Genomic DNA, 17,061 nt, shown 5'->3' with positions numbered 1-17,061 from the left:
CAATAGGATTGCAGCAAGTAGATAACTTTGACTATTGTAATAGAGTAGCAGGGAATAGAGCATCGAGTTGGGGTAGTCAGCGATGTGTCATCCCAGTCTGAGCACAGAGCAGTTGCAAAGGGCCGTGATCTCCACTGGAGCTTAGAGGTGCCAGTGCAACCTGCACGGTGTGTTAATGCGATACAAGAGATATGTTATAGCCTGGAGTGTTCCTGTCTCGATCACTTGCCATCAGTCACTGGGAAGCATGTGTCTGCCTATGCCTTCTGCCTGTTCGGGTGCCTGGCTGTGCTCTATAGCAGATGGCCATGAGAAAGAAAAGTTGGCATGTATGTTTGTCTTTGTCTTTCAAGTTTCATGAGTTAGAGGATGCAAGTTTTGGCTCTGCTGATAAAACCTGCTGATAGCACAGGACATGAGTTCCTGAGAAGGTCTAAAAGCTGAAAGATCCCTTGAGCAGCCCTGCAGTATTGTCCTGCCCTTTCCTTAGGTGCCAATCAGCCGTTGCACTTAACAACTGTTCTTGCTTGTGTTAAAATTCAGTTTGGAAAGTTTTTTTAAAAATAGTTTGTAATGAAAATAGGTGCTTATAATGTAAAGCCCCAAGCTCCTTGACTAAAGCATCTGAAATGCTGCTCTGTAATACATGTTGTAAAGTTAACAGGCTTTTCTTAGCAGTGTTCCAAATAAATGCTGAGCTGATGCTGCATGTACGAGAGCAGTAAGCTGCCCTGATGCTAGACAAATTACTCTTGGTTTACTTTATCTTCCTGCCCATGTTTTCTTTAGATCCTTGTCCTTTAATTGCTCTAATAGCTTCTGCTGATAAAACTCAGGTTATAAAAATGAAAGAACCTGCAGCAAATGAGATCCAGTATATGACCAGGAAATGCCATGCTAGATTTCTGAACAAGTGGTTAAGTTTTTTACCACTATGATTTTGGTAACAACATACCTTAAATCAGAGCAAACAAAGACACATAAGGCAGGTGTATGGGATACTCTGCTCCTTTTCTATTAGTCTTCTATTAAATACAGTGCTTGTACTCCAAAGTCCTGTTGTCCCAACCCTTGGGGGTGTTTCTGTTGCTGAGGAAGGTGCTGAGATCTATGTGGGTTGGAAACCAACCTCTCTCCCCGCTGTGATAGGCAAGTTCTCACATGTCTGTGAAACCCTTCTCAGTCACTGAATTCCTGGTGGTTTTTCTTCTGCTTGACTGGCTATGTGGATGGGAGGAAAGTTGCAGAAAAAAACCTCAGAGGCTCCTAATCAAGAATAAGGGATGGAACAGAAAAGTCGGGCAACAACAACATGTGAGGAAATAGTGTCCTGACAGCGAGATGTGTTATGCTGAGAACTGCCTTCCCAGGGAAGAGTAGAAGCTCTGTCACTTGGGGTGTTTAAAATTAGACTAAACAAATCACTAGTAAGTGTACGGTGGGGAATAAGCTGGCACTTGCCAGGAGACAGTGGCTGACCTAATAGGATTTTGCATCCCTCAACATCTTTGTCTCTTAATAGTGTGTAGTAAAACACACCCTGACAAAAGCCCTGGGACTTTTAAAGCTTTGCTTTTGAATTTGGGCTTTATTCTTTTTTGATGTACTGCTTTGTGCATTTCAGCAAAATCTGATAACTTGCATTCACTTTCCAGCTGATGATGCTTGTGGAGGGACTTTGCGGGGACAGAGCGGAATTATCTCAAGCCCTCATTTTCCTTTGGAGTATGGCAATAATGCAGACTGCACATGGACTATTCTCGCTGAACCTGGAGACACTATTGCTCTGGTTTTCATGGATTTTCAGCTGGAAGACGGATATGATGTTTTAGAAGTTGCTGGAACGGAGGGATCTTCGCTCTGGTAGGTTACTACTGGCCATGCTTCGTTGTGGTCTGTATCGTCATTAGCATCCACTGATGTTTTGTGTGGACAGATCCCAAACTTTATATGAGGTTGAGTGAACAGAGTTTGTGCCTGAATGAGGGTAGTCCTGGGTTATTCCCAGTCACATGTTGTAGCTGCTGCCTTCTAATGTAAATCCCTGGGATGCTTTTTATTTACTTGGTAAACTTTGCAGTGACTGTTGCTACTTTAAATTGTATTCTCTGCAATAGGATTTCATAGTGTAGCTGGTTAGAAGAAATAAAGAATTAAAAAAAACAACCAACAAAAACAAATGCCCAACACTTAAAAACCCAGGAAACCCTGCTCAGACCTTGTCATGCTCAAACCTTGTTTTTTGCTAAATTGTTTTCTAATTACTGTGAAATACGTTGCTGGCAAGTTGACTTTACTGTTAATGAACTTTTGGCAAATGCTTCTACTGATCAGTTTGTCCTTTAGACAGAAGGCTGTGTATAGAATTTCGATACCCCTCTCATCCCATTTTTGCTTGAGCAATGCTTTCAGAAATACTGCTTTTATTTATAATAAATGCCACGCTAATTTTGCTTCTGATATACAAGAGCCACCCAAATGATCAGTGCTATGAAGTCTGAAGTGAGGGCTTGCGGAAGAAGTTTGACATGTTGCTGATGTTGTTTTTACAGCAAAGGACAACTTTGTCTCTAGTTGATCTAGACACTGCGATCTGCGCTGTGATTACACTCAACCAACACTTAAAAGTCCTAACTAGCAGCAAATGGGAGTAGTCTTAAACCTGACATCCCTCTGGAAGGGAAGAATTAAGTGTTTGAGATAATTAGGTGTTGCCTGGGATTATCAGCAGGAAGTTAAATTACAATTATTTATGAGGAGTTTGTCGCAGCCACAAATAACATCCATTTAAGTGATTTATACTTGCCTGGCAATTATGGGCGAATAGGATTTGAATGTTTAGGATGTATTGATGTGAGAGAACTTGCCATTTACCATGTACCAATTGTTTACTGTTCCCAGGACCCCTTTGAAAATTAGAAGTTGCTGTTTCATGAAGAAAACCTTTTTTATTAGCATGCGTTAATATTTTAGGGCACTGTTAGTTTTTAGCCATTATGTACTGCAGCGAGGATCAGTCATCTGTGGTATGCGGTAAAGATGAATATAGCTAGTTAAGAAACATTATTCAGCCTGGAGGTGTTGCCAGTGCAGCACTGTGTCTTGTCATATCAAAAATAAAACAATGCCTGTCAGAGTGAACCTGCTGGAAAAAAAAATGAATAAACTACCCATAAATACAGCATGGTAGAACTTTAAAAACTGGCACATGTGTCTTAGAAAATTAAGCCTTTTGACTTTCAGTAGTATGTGTATGCGCACATACACTCTTTCAGAAATGAGATTTAGTAGCTATTTTAAAGGCAGTATGTTTTATAGGCATCAGTTTTGGGGCCTTGTCGGAGGGAATAATGGTGTATTTACTTTCCTGCTTCCTCCCTAAGTGCCCATGTGCCGCACTTTTAATGATGCTTTTCCTCCAAATGTATTCCCCCTGGGAGCTGGGTGGACTCTGCAAGCTGCAAGAGCAGTGGACTCCTGTTTGAATCGGCTGGTGGAGCAGCCCAGGCGAGATGCCCCGTGCTAATGAGCGAGACACAGGTCGCACAGGCGTGAATTTCATCCAGGGCTCATAGAAGCTGTTCCTGTGTTTTGAGGTTCATCCTGCATTTTTATAGTACTGTGAAATACACATGGGCAAGATAAACATGCCAGTCAATTCAAAGGGATCTCATTTAGTATTCTTGAGAAGTAAACTTTTCAGTCCCATAAGCTGAATTACAAAGAGTCTTATTTTGAATTTCATTTTTCAAAGCTGGCCTTCACAACTCAGAGCCTGATAATTAAATTCAGATGACTCATTTTTCCCTTTTTTTAATAATTTTTGCCCGTAGGGGAAAAAACACTGGAGCTCGTATCTCCTCTTTAAACACGTTGATATGATTCAGCTTGAAAATATAACTAAAACCCTTTTTTTCCCCCCTCTGTCTATGAAAACCTAGTTTTAATTATTGGTAATATGGCAGATAGACTTGCGGCCAAATAAACCATTCTATTGAAGTATCTTGCAGCTAAACATTTCATTTCCTAAGCATTATAAATAGTTTTAATCTGGTCCAGAGATGTACACAAATAAACAAAAAGAAACTTCATCTGGAGGATAATTCATGTCTGTTTTCAAGCTATGGAATATTATATAATGATAGTATTTACAAGACCACTAACTCAGCACATTAAGTAACCTTGACTTGGCCTGCACTTACTAAAATCTCCCGTGTTGTCATTCACCCTCCCTCCCCTCTTCAAAGGCAGATGCTTTGGTTTTTTACGAGCAACGCTCCCTTAACCCTCTTGCCGTCAGCGGTCGCCACAGCTGTATCCGCTGCGCGTTGATCTCTGCACACACAACTGCTCCCTGGAGAATCCCGTTACGAGTTTCATTTGGTCACCGGCCTGTTGGATGCAAATCCTGCAGTAAGTCTTGAAAAGGAAAGGGCATTGCAGGTCTAAGCATCCGTATGTCAAGCAGAGCAATAGAGGTTGAGTAGCTATTTGAGACATATTAATAAAATAACACATTTACAGCTCTTTTAGCTGCTATCGCAGTTTCTGTCATGGGACCTTGGGCCTAGATTGCCTTGACAAGTGAGAAATAAAATTCTATTGAGCAGAGAACAGGAGGGGAAAAAAGTGGCAGTGTGAAAAAGAGCCCGTCAGATTGGAAAGGACAATGTGGGTGTCTCCAGCCTAGAAAGAAAAATTGGAAGGATGGCGGTAGCTGCCCTGTTCTCTGAGATTAGCTGGGGTGGCCATCCTAATCACGGCCATTCTCTGCTAGGGCAAGGGTGTACTTGACATGGGAGGGATATGTAGTATATATGTTCTCTGCTGTCATTATCCGCAGACTTTGTCTTGTCTTCAAGACTTGGGGTTCTCTTCCCCCTCACTTTGTGCTAGCTGAGAGATCTGAAAGGATTAATGAAATTCTTCTCTATAAATACATGTAAAAGAAGAAAATCCTTCAAAGCAGCGTGGGCTCCAGTCCTTAAGGGGACTGAGCTCTGTTGATCATGTGCTTTGTGTCACTATCTGCTCAGAGCTGACTAAATCCCTTGGCTATTGCTGCTCAGGAGTATCTGCTAATTACAGTGGTTTTGTGGTACCTGCCTTAAAGCTTACCTCAATGGTGAGCATCCCTGTGGGTGCTCAGCTACACTGAAAATACCAAAACACTTCAAGCGGAGCACCTAAAACATCCCAAAACTGTGTGTGGTGCTAAGGAAGTCTCCAGGCTGGTCCTGGAGGGCACTGAGCCTGCTCTGTGGCAGACATGTCCCAGCCTTGTCTTCCCCTTAATAGCTCAGTGATTGTCTGAAGCTTTGGGTAGGTTTGACTTTGAAAATGCTGTCCTTGATCTCCTGCGTGTATTTCTGTGAGTCCTTAGATAAGTTGCTTAGGGCATGTATGAGGTGACAGAGCAGGAACTCCTGTGGGGACAGCAGGAGCCTGGGAACTGCAGCTGTACTGGTGGTTGTACCCCTTCGTCACACCTCCAGCATCCACCTCCAGCATCGATGTGTCCCCTGAAGGTTTACAGAAAGTAGGAATGTGCTGTCCAGCAATGCCTTGGCTGCACTCTGAGCATGCTGTAATAGTGGGGAAGCTTTTGCTTTGCTGGTGGTGGAAGAGGTTTGGATTTCCTATGTTTGTGCATATTGGCTGCTGTTTAAATATATGCAAACAATGAAAATGTGGTTGTGTCTCTGGCACTTCTTTCTGTCATCTGTTTAGGTCCTAGACCAGCTAGATGAGATCTGTATCTAGTATTAGGCATAATGCCTTGTATTATGATTATTAAAGTATTATGCTGCTATAGCCAGAAAAGGTGGTGGTGTAGGAAATGACTAATAACCCAATTTATCTCTGTGTATTTACAGGAATTGACTAAGATCAAGTGTACATTTAGCTGGGTATAATGCAGATATCTAGCAAAGAAGGTTTTTGTAGTAATTCTAGTACAGCTGAAGCAGGCAAGATGGGTGAAAGACAGAAGTCTTGCTTTCGGGCTATGCAAAGCCACATGCAACAGAGTTCCTCTACAGCAGGGATTTTCAAAGTTGTGGAAATCTAGGAAGACAGTCTAATGTTTGCTGTATGGTTTCTTTTATGCTATTGAGTTGGAAAATAGGAGGAAGTGAAGGGGAGGCACTGTAAGCTTCAGCCTACCTGCTGAACAGGTAAGCAGCTAGTGATAGCCTTTCCTCCCAGAATGATGTCTGGCCCTCCATGGCTGTTTGTTCCACCGATGAAGCTATTTAGAAATCTCTGCTCCTGCCAAATGAATTAGTTCCGTGAGATAAAACTAACAAGTACCTCATTTGTCTGACTATGACAGACTGTCTGGCATGTTTTGAAGGTTCATTAGATGTTTCCAATTTTCAGATGGGAAATTTACTTTGAGATGTAGATGACTTCTTTAATAATGAGGCTTTCCAAATCTTCTATGGCTGCTGCATTTTACAAGTGAGAATCCAAATTGGTAGGAGGGACTGGGATTTTAGTTGGGAAGGGTGCTTCTGTTGCTGCTATATCAGAGTGTGGTGGTGTGTTTCAGATCAAAAAATACTTCAGTATGGGAAGTGTCAGAGCCTTTTCGGGTTGTTCTTAGCCTTGTATTAGGTTTTAGTGCAGGAATTAACCCTCTTCCTCCTTGCCCTCCACAACCTTATTTTGCATAATCTTTTTGCTTGAGCTCAGCTGAAACAGAATGCTGCCTGGCAAAACACATCGTAGTATCCTGCTGAGAAGTTGCGTGTTAACACGGGGGTATGATTTGCTTTTGAATTCCTTCCTTCATTTGCCACTGGGTCCTTGTTTTTTCTGTCCAAATGTTGAGCCTGCTTAGCCCAACCTATAGAAATCCCACCATAGCTTGGGAATGGAAGCTGCTGTGGTTGCTTACCCTTTTCCCCTGAGCAGTCCAGACTGTGCCCACCCTTCTGAATTGCAATCCACTGTGGTGCGTTTCCTCTTGGACTTAATTGTTTCTTTATTTCTTTTGCAACTTTTACTGAATTTGCTACTTTTTTGAAAATTCAAATGCATATCTTTGAAAGGAAGAAATGAAGCTGACAATTTCCAGATGCCACTCACTTCCTTCTATCTTTTTAATCTGTTTCACGGTCCTTTAAAAACTGCTTTCTCCTCAATTGCCTCACTTGGGTATTTTGTTCCAGGAGGACACAAGCATATACTGAATTGCTGTATTAATGCAGAGTCTTGGTCTGTGGTGTCTTTCTCCCCTATGATTCTCCTCTTGACTTAATTATTCTACCTTATGGAACACAAGTCTAATCTTAGAGGGGGTGCATCATCTGTCATGTTGGCCCTCTGCTGCCCTCCCGCTCTTTAAGCCTTCCTGTGTTGTTTCCCTTGTGAAACATTTTTCCTTAGTTTTCTGTTAATAATCCCGTGCTAGGTGAATGCAGTGGGAGAAGCAGGGCTGCAAGTGAGTAATTCCAAATCAATGGAGTTTATTCCTGTCTGAGTCCAGTTCTTCCTTTTCAGTGTCTCATCTTCATTTTGTGTTTTCAGCCTTGGAGCCATATTTTGCTCATCTCGCTTTGCACAAATGCTTGCTTTCTCCTTAGGACTATTTTTGCGCTTAACTTGGGCAGAACTTGGTTTTAGCTTTGTCTCAGTTTCCTAGAAGCATGGGAGCATGCGTTACCTCATGATGTGTATTGCTTTGCATTACTTTCTTAGCCCAGCTGTGCCTGAGATGAAGGCAATGCAGGCATCTTGCTCCGCCTCAGAAGTACTACAGTACACGTACTGGGCAATGGATAAAAAGAGACCATGTGCTGGGAAGGGTGGGAGGAGATCTGAGGACGTCTGAATTGAAGGTTCCTCCGGTTAATTCTGTATCATCTTCTTTTCTGGAGCTGAGCCCAGGAGACCCCATTCAGATGTCAGCCCTCTCTGGAGAAGCATTTCAGTAGTTCTCTCTTGCTGTATTTCCACAGAGAGTTGAGTTAGGGAGAAGAATGGTTGAAGAATCATCTGTGTTTCAGCAGCTCCTCTTAACTGTTGCTGTCTTTCTTTCTTTCCTTGTCATTATCTCCAGTTGACCCTTCCCTCCCCACCACCCTTGTCTATCTGCTAAGTGGTTTCTAATACTCATTAAAGTTCTCCTATGTGAGGTCTGCTTTGTGCTTCCCTCTTGATGCCAGTTATTTTGTACTACTGGCCAAACTAATCTATTAGCACATCTTGTGCTCTACCTGTAAGAGATTAGAGTACCTGTGTTCTTGAAGGTCACTGTTTCAGATGATGATAGCACTGGTTGAAGAACTATTCTCTATATGTGCTTCTAATGAACCAACCTATTTCCTTTATATCAAAGCAGTGTCTGATTCTTAGCTGTCTCGGAGCATGTATTTTCATCTCAGACCTGTCGATGTCTACTAAAGTAAATGGAAAGACTTTGGCTCCAAAGCGCTTGTGAATCAGGCTTTAGCGTATTGGCACTTATTAAAGCGTGTTCCTCTTGCCACCATATGCAGCTCAGGAACCCTGAGTCTGCATCTGACGCTGCTGCTGGTTTTACTGGTGCTGCTGCTACCGGTACAGGTTAGTGGGACTGTGCATGCAGGGATCTTGCCCACTTTGCATTACAGTAAAAAACTGCCCAGCGCGTGGGAGCCCTCTCCACTGTGCTCTCCCCGCATGCTCCCCAGCAGCTGCTGTTCTTTGCAGGGATTCTATAAAACAGATTGATGACTGCTTTAAAATTATTTTCATCTCACACTTGCTGCTTCTTTTTCATATTTTTTTTTCAGTCAGTAATTGCTTTTAGTTGAAAGTTGACAAGTGTTATCCTGCCCTGGTGCATGTATGAGGCTGAAGACTTGAAGATTATTGTGTGTCTTGAAATAACTTATTTCATCACTAGTTAAAGCCTAAAGCCTGGATAATGCAAGTGTGAAAGTTTGGGTTTTTTTGGTTTTTGTTTTTTTTCTTTTCCTGTGCAGTGAATTAAGCTTCCTTATTGCAAGAACTAACTAATGGATACTTTATCTGTAATATTCAGATGTTTTTCTTCCATGGTAATGTTTTCCATAGGACTGGGAATGAATAAAAAAACGTGTATGAAATGGCTTTTGAAATCCCTATTTAAATGTCAATTACACTTTCATTGGGATCTGGAAAACAGACTTCCTTATTTGACTGGTAGAGTTTAGTTGTTTTTTTGTTTTTTGTTTTTTGTTTTTTTTAAAGCATTTATAGGGCGTTTAATTGGAAACAAATTCTGCAAAGGCTTAAACCTGTAAAACGTTGCTTGAGTGGGAAGTACTCTTCTTGCAAAAGTAGTTTTCTCTTAGAAGGTGTATTCTGTGGAGATAACATTTGGGTGTAGTTTGTCAGAAACAAGACCATCCCTGTTCAGGCAGCCAACTTGTGAAACGCCTGCAGCTCTGCTGATGGTGCAGTGGTGGTCGTCCCGTGCTGCCTCTGGCGTGTGTGTGTCTGTGAGTTCTCTGGGATGTACCAGCCTTTGTAGCTTGCTGTACTGCACTTCAGGCCTTATTTTAATATGGATCAGCAATATGAAGTACAGGAATTTGTAGGTCAGCTGATTTCCCCCTGATGGGAGAGAGCTGGCACAGTACTGGGAACCCTTGGTTCCTGGTGGTAGCTGAGAGGTAGAGCTGATCACGTCCCCAGTGGATGCAAGAGATTCGTGAACATCTTGATTGCTGTTTGGAAGTTAAAGGTTTGATAATGGTTTCTACAAAGTAGTTTCTGTAGAGTAGTATTGCACATTGTCTTAGAGCTTCTTGGCCTGCTGCACTGCAGAAGTAACTGGGAAATTCTGGAAGAAAGGGCTGATTGGGATAAGATGGTATTTAAAGGTATTCCATAATTTAGCATATATTTCTGGTAGGGAAGGTAAGATTTCAGCTGCACCCCAGCTAAGAATAATAATGTGCAGACTGTGTTAGCTCTCACCAGCGAAGCGCTTAGTTGACAATACGTGCAGCTCCTTCCCAAAGTCGCGATGTGGCCGAGCACAGAGGCAGCAGAACTCGCTTTTCCTTGCTGCTGGCTGCCATCCTTCTCTAGGGAGGCGTGTGCTTCGTGCTTCCGAAAGCTTGTACTGCTCTTCTGCCAGGAGTGTGGCAGGGAGAGAGACTCTTGTGACAAATTACAATGAAAGGGCCTCATGACCTTTCCCACTCACGTTTCATTCAGTAAAACATGATTAGAACCACTTTCTGGCTAATCTTATTTTTCCATGCATTAATATGATTAATTCTATTTGCTAGATAGTAGAGAGCATTTCATGAATATTCAGGCTAGCTTTTTAAGCCAAGGAAGAAGATGCTTTTAGGTTGAAAGTTACCCTGATCATGTTTTAATTGTCCTTTTTATCCCAATTTGTCCTTCTTTGGTCACCTCTGAGGCAAAGAGAACCCTATGTGAAGGCTACTGTTGTGTGGAATGTACCTCAAGGGATGAGGTGCAGAAAGGCCTGTAAGTGTATGGGGAAAATCCCTGAAGGTTACTAAAAGAGGAAATTAATATTTAGCTATTTCTGTCCTGGATGCGAACACACTTTGGAGGAAAAAAGGAGAGTGGCTTGCCTGCAACAACACTCAATACCTGCAAGCTAAAGAGGTTGTGTGTGTTTTTTTTTTTTTTTTTTGAAAGACAGACCTTGTGCAAATTAGTATAACACAACTGGCTGAAAGCTGAGAAAAATACTGGTAATCTCAAGAGTACCTGCTGGATGTCACCCAAAATATGAGGGACTGTATAGATTGTAAAACAGTGAATAATACCGTTATTTGGCAGTGGAAGGAGACTTTACGTAAGTGCAAATGATGTCACAGGTGGTGTGACCCCAAAAAGTTGGACATCTGGGGTCCTCTTTAAAAAACACCATGTCTCTTCCTCTGCTGCTACAGCAGGACACTGAGCTTTCCCAGTTTAAGCAAGGATTTAGACAAATGTTGGTGTGAAAGATTACTGACTTCACTAAAGGTGCTTCCCGGAGATGTCTCTGCCTTCCCATTGCATTTTTTTTCTTGTTCAGAAACCGATTAATGTCATTTTCTGTGTGAAGCTCCACCATTGCTCAAGCTAGCTGAGGATTTGTGTATGTAGAGTGGCCTCCATTTGCAGAGGTATTTGCTGTGTTGAGGGAGTTGCATTTGTATGTCAAAATCTGTCTGCCAGAGCTGATAATAGTACTGTTTTACACTGCTCACCCTTATCTACTACTTCAAAGTGGAGGAGCCAAGACACCTCTGCAGCTGTTTCAGTACTTTCAAAGACCTCTTTCTTCTGGGGTTTCTCTGTGGACTCATTTGTGGATGCTTCTTACATTTCCAAGTTGTGTTAAAGAATGTGAGTACTTTGTTTACAGATGTCACCTGTTTCACAAAATATATTTTAAATGATCTTTGCCTGATGGGTTTTCCTCCATAGGTTCACTGCAGCTGCTTGTTCACCTGTGTCCAGTGTCTGTAGCTCTCCTTCACGTGCTGTAGGTGGAAGTCACAACTAATAGATTCAGTTTGGTGCTGAATTCATCTCTCATTTAAATTGTGGTGGTTTTTTTTTGGTGTCTGATGCCAGCATCTCATGTACTGCGATTGAATTACAAGCCCTAATTTGTATTATATGCTAATTCATTAAAGTTGGGGAAGAATTGCATTTAGCGTGGTTTGCATAAGGTCAAGCTGTGCAGAAGTCTCGTTTATTTTTTGACCATTCTCAGGTCATACGAATCTCTCCAACCTGATCTTTCCACTCGTCTCTAGAACCATTTAAACGCATGAAATACAGGGAAGAAATACCTACAGAGAGTCTACTTTGAGATGTTTGTTGGCTGCTAAGGGTAATGCGGTGAAATATTGTCTGTCTTTTTGCTTTTTAGACAAATTTTAGCCCTCTAGCAAGATAGAGGTGTCTGATCAGCACCTTCCAGTCATGAAAACTTGCAGAGGTGAAGTGTAAGAGGCTCTGAATGCTCCTGGTGGCAGGTTCTCTGAAGTTGGTGTCTCCCGTATAAACAGAGTTGGATCAATGTTTTCCTAAGTAGCAAGCTGGCACCAAACTGGTTGCTGGATGGGGAGGAGGGATGTTCTTGTGCATTGGATTTATTCCTATTTAGTGTTATAGTGGGCAAGTAGCTTGTCACCACACCTTTGTCTCTTGTGTATTTTGTCCTTGTGTAACAGCCTTTCAGCTAAAGTGAAAAAATTTACTTCTGTTTCTGTTGTTTGCACACTGCAGGCCTGAGCTCCTGCTGCTTTAAAAAACAGATAAAGATGCCCTGGCAAGGATCAGTAATGGATGCAATAACAGGAGAGCACAGACTATTTTCCGTTCCAGATCTGTGTGATGTTTCTGGGCACAAGGGATTCATGGAGGGCTCCTGAGTTCATAAATGGAGAGGGAGTCGCAACCAAGGTGTTCAAGTGAAAGGCCTAATAGCAGTTCAGAATTGGTTGGTACACTATTACCTGGTAAAGCATTGGCTGAGTTCTTAGGCGGTGGAAACCTGAACTGTTCCTCCTCAGGTTGAGAGGTTCCTTTCACGGGCTTGATGTTTCTTGAAGGAGTTAGTCCAAGACCTGGTTCTGAGCTCGAGGAACAAGAATGGCTGGCAGGCAGAAAGGGGTTGTGGGACATAGGAGGAAAATAAAGAATTCTGCAAGTTTTCTTGCACCTTGATATCTGTGTTTCTATGTGCTTCAAAATCCAGTGTTTTTCTTACTGCACTGGGAGGTGCTGCCCCTGATGGGTCTTGGCACAGGTATATTTTTGTTTAGCATGTTGCTTGACTTGACCATGGACTGCAAATCTAGTAATATCAGTGAAGTGCAGACACTTAATCTAAATATCTTGCCTCTTAATGTCTCTGATACCTTGTACACAGAGATCTAATCAGCCTTTCCAAAGCCCAAATGGGGGAAGGAAATAATGTTTTTTGGATTCATGTGGCTACTATATTTTGCTGCTGTTTCTTGGCGGCATTGTGTTTTGTTGTGGCAGGTCGTGATCTCTTTAGCTCATGCTGAGTTTGTTTTTGACAGTCTTGGCTGTTTTACAATATGGATGTTTTGATTCTTCCTCACAGGGAAGTTCAAGTAAATCCATTCTTGTGGCTGGATTTACAGCAGAGATCAGGAAGATGCCAGGGCATCGGTAAATATCAGAAGATTAGTTATAGGCAAAATGTTGTCAACAGCTAAGGCCTAATGACTGTCTTCCTGGTCACAGTAAGCTGGAATTTTCCAAAACTCTGGAACTAGAGGCGTTACGGTGCTCCACTGATGTGGTTTTGTGTAAAGGGCGATTCCTGCCTTGTAGAAGTCCAAAATGGCAAAATGTGGGTAGCTGCTTCCCTGACCCTATAGTGACTCACTGATGGGCCACATGTCAGTAAACCGTTAGGAAGTGCTTTTTTACCAGTGACCTGAAAACTTGATCAGCGTTCTCCACGCTTTCAAAATAGGCACGTTGGTTTGATACCTCCCAGTTGGAGCATGGGGGAAATACCCATCTCCACATGCTTTCCTGTATCCCTTTGTCTTCGTTCTGCACTTCCTAAATTAATTTTTATAATCATCTTTTAAATGATGGAGCAGTTCAAAGTAGCTCTTTTAGTCAGAATTACCTGCATTAAAGATCTCCCTTGAAAAGAAAGGCATAAAAGTAATTAATTGCTTCAATTATAATAATGTGGCTTAGCTTGTGGTTTTCTGTTAGAAAAACCTGGTTTTGATAAGTCAGCTGTTCTTAAAAGGGAAAAAATAAAAGTGCTTCAGGCTGGAAGCTGGCATGAAGGAATTTTGAAATCAGGTTGTTCACTCTGTAATGTAACAGAATAAATTAACACCATCGATCCTGGAGCGGTGCCCTGTGCTTGAAACAGCCTGATGGGCAGGGGAGTGCTCGGAGAGGACTTTTTTTGCCCAGTCACAGATGCTTTGTGCGACTTAACACGGTTTTTACAAAGCCACACTGGAATTTCTGGAGCCTGGAAGAAAGTCAAAAGGAAGGGAAAACTAAAGGAAAATCTTGAAAGATGTTTCAAAGCCAGCCTGCGCAGTGTTAGATGACTGAGTGCCTGGATATTGAAAAACCTACTTTGCGTGAGTGGCGGAGGACCCGGAGCAATGGTAGAAGGGGAGACAGGTAGACCCAAGTGCTTGCTTCCAGCCTGCCTCCCTTCACCTGATGAGCTCTGGGTGATTGTGTCAGAGAGGATCTCCCAGGCTGGAACGGGACAGGGAGGTGGCACAGGGTGATGCTCAGGGTCACAACGCTCTGCTCTTCGTTCCTTCTGCTGCCTGGGGGCTGTTACGCCTCCCCCTGCTGCCTGTGCTCTCTGTGCTGCTGGGGCCCGCTGGGTGCTCGTGCTTGGTGGGTGGTGGTGCTGGTGACCGATCATCAGTGCTCTCATGTGCCGCGTGGGGCATCCGTGGGTTTTGCATCTTAATGCAGCTACGTGGTGCCAGAAGTGCATGGGCCTATTATTCCACCCCAAACATAGGGATTTTAAAGGCTGGCTGATTTCTTGTTGTCATTAATGGGCTGTATTAGGTGTACTGCGGGAAGTGGTTCCTGATGGTAGGAACATCCAGTATGAAGAGCTTGGGCAGCTCTGTCCGCTTTGCTTGGTGCGTGCACAGTCATTGCAGGTAGAGGAAAGCTCACAGTAAAAAAATCTTTTCATCTTTTTAAACTCAGATAATGCATGCTCTGATTTGAGCCTCATTCCCAGTTTAAAAAAAACCCCAACAACTCATAAGCATCTGTATTGTCACATTCTCTCTAAAAATAAAAATAGTTTAAAAGTAGAAAATGTTTAAGCAGGAGGGTCTGTATATCGCTGTTCAATATCCATCTGCCCTGTCCCCACTGCCCCCAACAAGAAACTCTCAAACGTGGGAAGACCTCAAGTGACTACTGTTCAGTGCATGTTGTCATTGATTTTTTTTTTTCTTAAACCTTTTAAGGAACCATAGATTTTTAACATGAAATTAATATATTGGAATTTTTGTGGGAAGAATAAAATAATCATTAATTTTTGCAACCCTGGAATACGCATAAAACAGAGCTTGCAATTAAAATGAATTTTGAAGCAAGTTAACAGAAGTTTTGTTTGTTTAACATCTTTATGGGTGCCATTCTTTGTAAATTTGAACTAATTGAGTCCAAAGGGACAAAGTAATAGATTCTCCGTTTGCTGTGGGTCCCACTGCTCACTTTGCTTTTTGCGCTTTTCCTCTTTTTTTGTGCAAGTTCTGATTTTAATATGTTGGCCAAAAAGTAACTGTTTTACTTTTTGTGACACATTATCAAGAAGCCATCTTCCTAAATATCTGAAAGACTGCAACAAATCTTCGGTAGAGACTTGATGCTCACTTACCTCCACTGACTCCAAGGTGTTTGCTGCTATGAAATTCAGGAGATTTCAAATTGGATTTTTTTTTTAATTTTCCTCTTAAACATTCTGTTAAGACAACTCGCAACTGCTCTGGACATGTGAAAGCCTTGGACAGACTGGAGGCTGTGTTCTGACATTCATCCTGAAGTTCTGGACTTTCCTTAACTGTGAAACATAAACCAGTCTGAAATGTTTGGAATTGTGAATTTTGTGATTCTTCCTCTCCTTAAATATTTTCCCTGGGATCCATTTCTGAAGCAGTTTATAGGTAACAATAAAAGTAATGGAAAGTATTTCCGGATGTGTGGCTGTGATAATAAATCTGAGACCAGAACCTGACCTCGGCAGAGCTTTGAAACACCCTTCGGCTTGCAGGTTAGAAGATGTCAGGAGTTTGCAGAGTTAGGGGTTTGTAAGACTTTTCCCAGCAAAGTCATTCTGAACTCAAGTTTAACAGAATCAAGTGAGAATATCTTATAACAGGCTGCTGGCTCTGCCATGGCTGCAGCAAGCCTCTAATGCTATAAACAATGTAGAGCTTGGAATAGGTTAATGGCACTTTATTGATTGAAAGGGTAGAAAGTTCATCTAAACTGTGGATAATTCTGGTAATTTCCTTGCAAATTTGACTGCTGTGTAGCTGTAATTGCTGCACCAAGCCTAGACTTATAAGTAGCAATGCTAATAAACCCGTTAACATACGTTGCTGCTTTCAGTAGTAAAGCTGCAAGGTTTCTTTGTATGGTATGTCAGTTCTTCAGATGCCTTGGCTCCAGTTTGCCATTGAAATCCTGCAAGGGAGATGCTCAGGTCACAGAATCACAGAACGGTGGGGGTTGGAAGGGACCTCTGGAGATCTAGTCCAACCCCCTACCAGAGCAGGTTCACCTAGAGCAGGTTGTCCAGGATTGTGTCCAGGCAGGTTTTGACTATCCCCAGAGAAGGAGATTCTGCAACCTCTCTGAGCAGCCTGTTCAGTGCTCTGCCACCGTCAAAGTAAAGAAGCTTTTTCTTACGGTTTTCCTCAGGTCCTCATAAAACAGGTGGGATTTCACAAAATTGCGGCCTGGCTGCAGTCCAGGCTGTTGTTGGCCTGTGTGGTGCAAGGTGCCATTGCTGGCTCATCTTCAGCTTGTCCTCCAGGGCCCTCAAGCCACTTTCCAGCCAGTGAGCCCCCAGCCTGTACTGATGCATGGTGCTGCTCCTCCTCTGGGGCAGGAATTTGCATTTCCGTTTGAATTTAATGAGATTTCTGTCTGCCCATTTCTCCAGCCTACAGAGGGTCCCTCAGGATGACAGTGCACCCCTCTGGTATGTCAGCTGCTCCCCGAGTTTTGTGTTGTCTGCAGACTTGCTGAACGTGTGCTCTGTCCCATCCTCCAGATCATTAATGAAGATATAAAACAGTATTGGCCCCACATTAACTACTGTGTAAAAGTGGTAAAAATTGTCATCAGAAAATGGACTCAATGTCTCCTGTATTTCTCTGAATGCTGTCATAGCCTGTTTAATTTCAGACTGAAGCATGTGTTTCAGGTTTTCTTATCTGATCAAATACTTGGAAATACAGAATTACAGGCAAGCGTGGAGCAATCTGCTCCCGTGACATAGTTCACATCAGTTGAGGAGGCTGAGTGGAAAAGATGCAGATTGAT

At 42.5% G+C, this 17,061-nt stretch overlaps 1 protein-coding gene across 1 annotated transcript in view; it reads left to right on the top strand.

The window, feature by feature from the left end:
- CSMD2 (CUB and Sushi multiple domains 2) overlaps nt 1-17,061 on the top strand; it is a 298,000-nt gene that overhangs the window by 79,619 nt on the left and 201,320 nt on the right. The window contains exon 5 of the mRNA XM_086480279.1: nt 1,656-1,863. Within this exon, the coding sequence (XP_086336405.1) occupies nt 1,656-1,863 (208 nt within the window). The remainder of the gene's footprint in view (nt 1-1,655; nt 1,864-17,061) is intronic.

The sequence above is a fragment of the Leptosomus discolor genome, chromosome Z (assembly GCF_034619465.1).
Source record: "Leptosomus discolor isolate bLepDis1 chromosome Z, bLepDis1.hap2, whole genome shotgun sequence".
Taxonomy (NCBI): Eukaryota; Metazoa; Chordata; class Aves; order Leptosomiformes; family Leptosomidae; genus Leptosomus; species Leptosomus discolor.
This window is presented reverse-complemented; position numbering and strand designations above follow the sequence as displayed.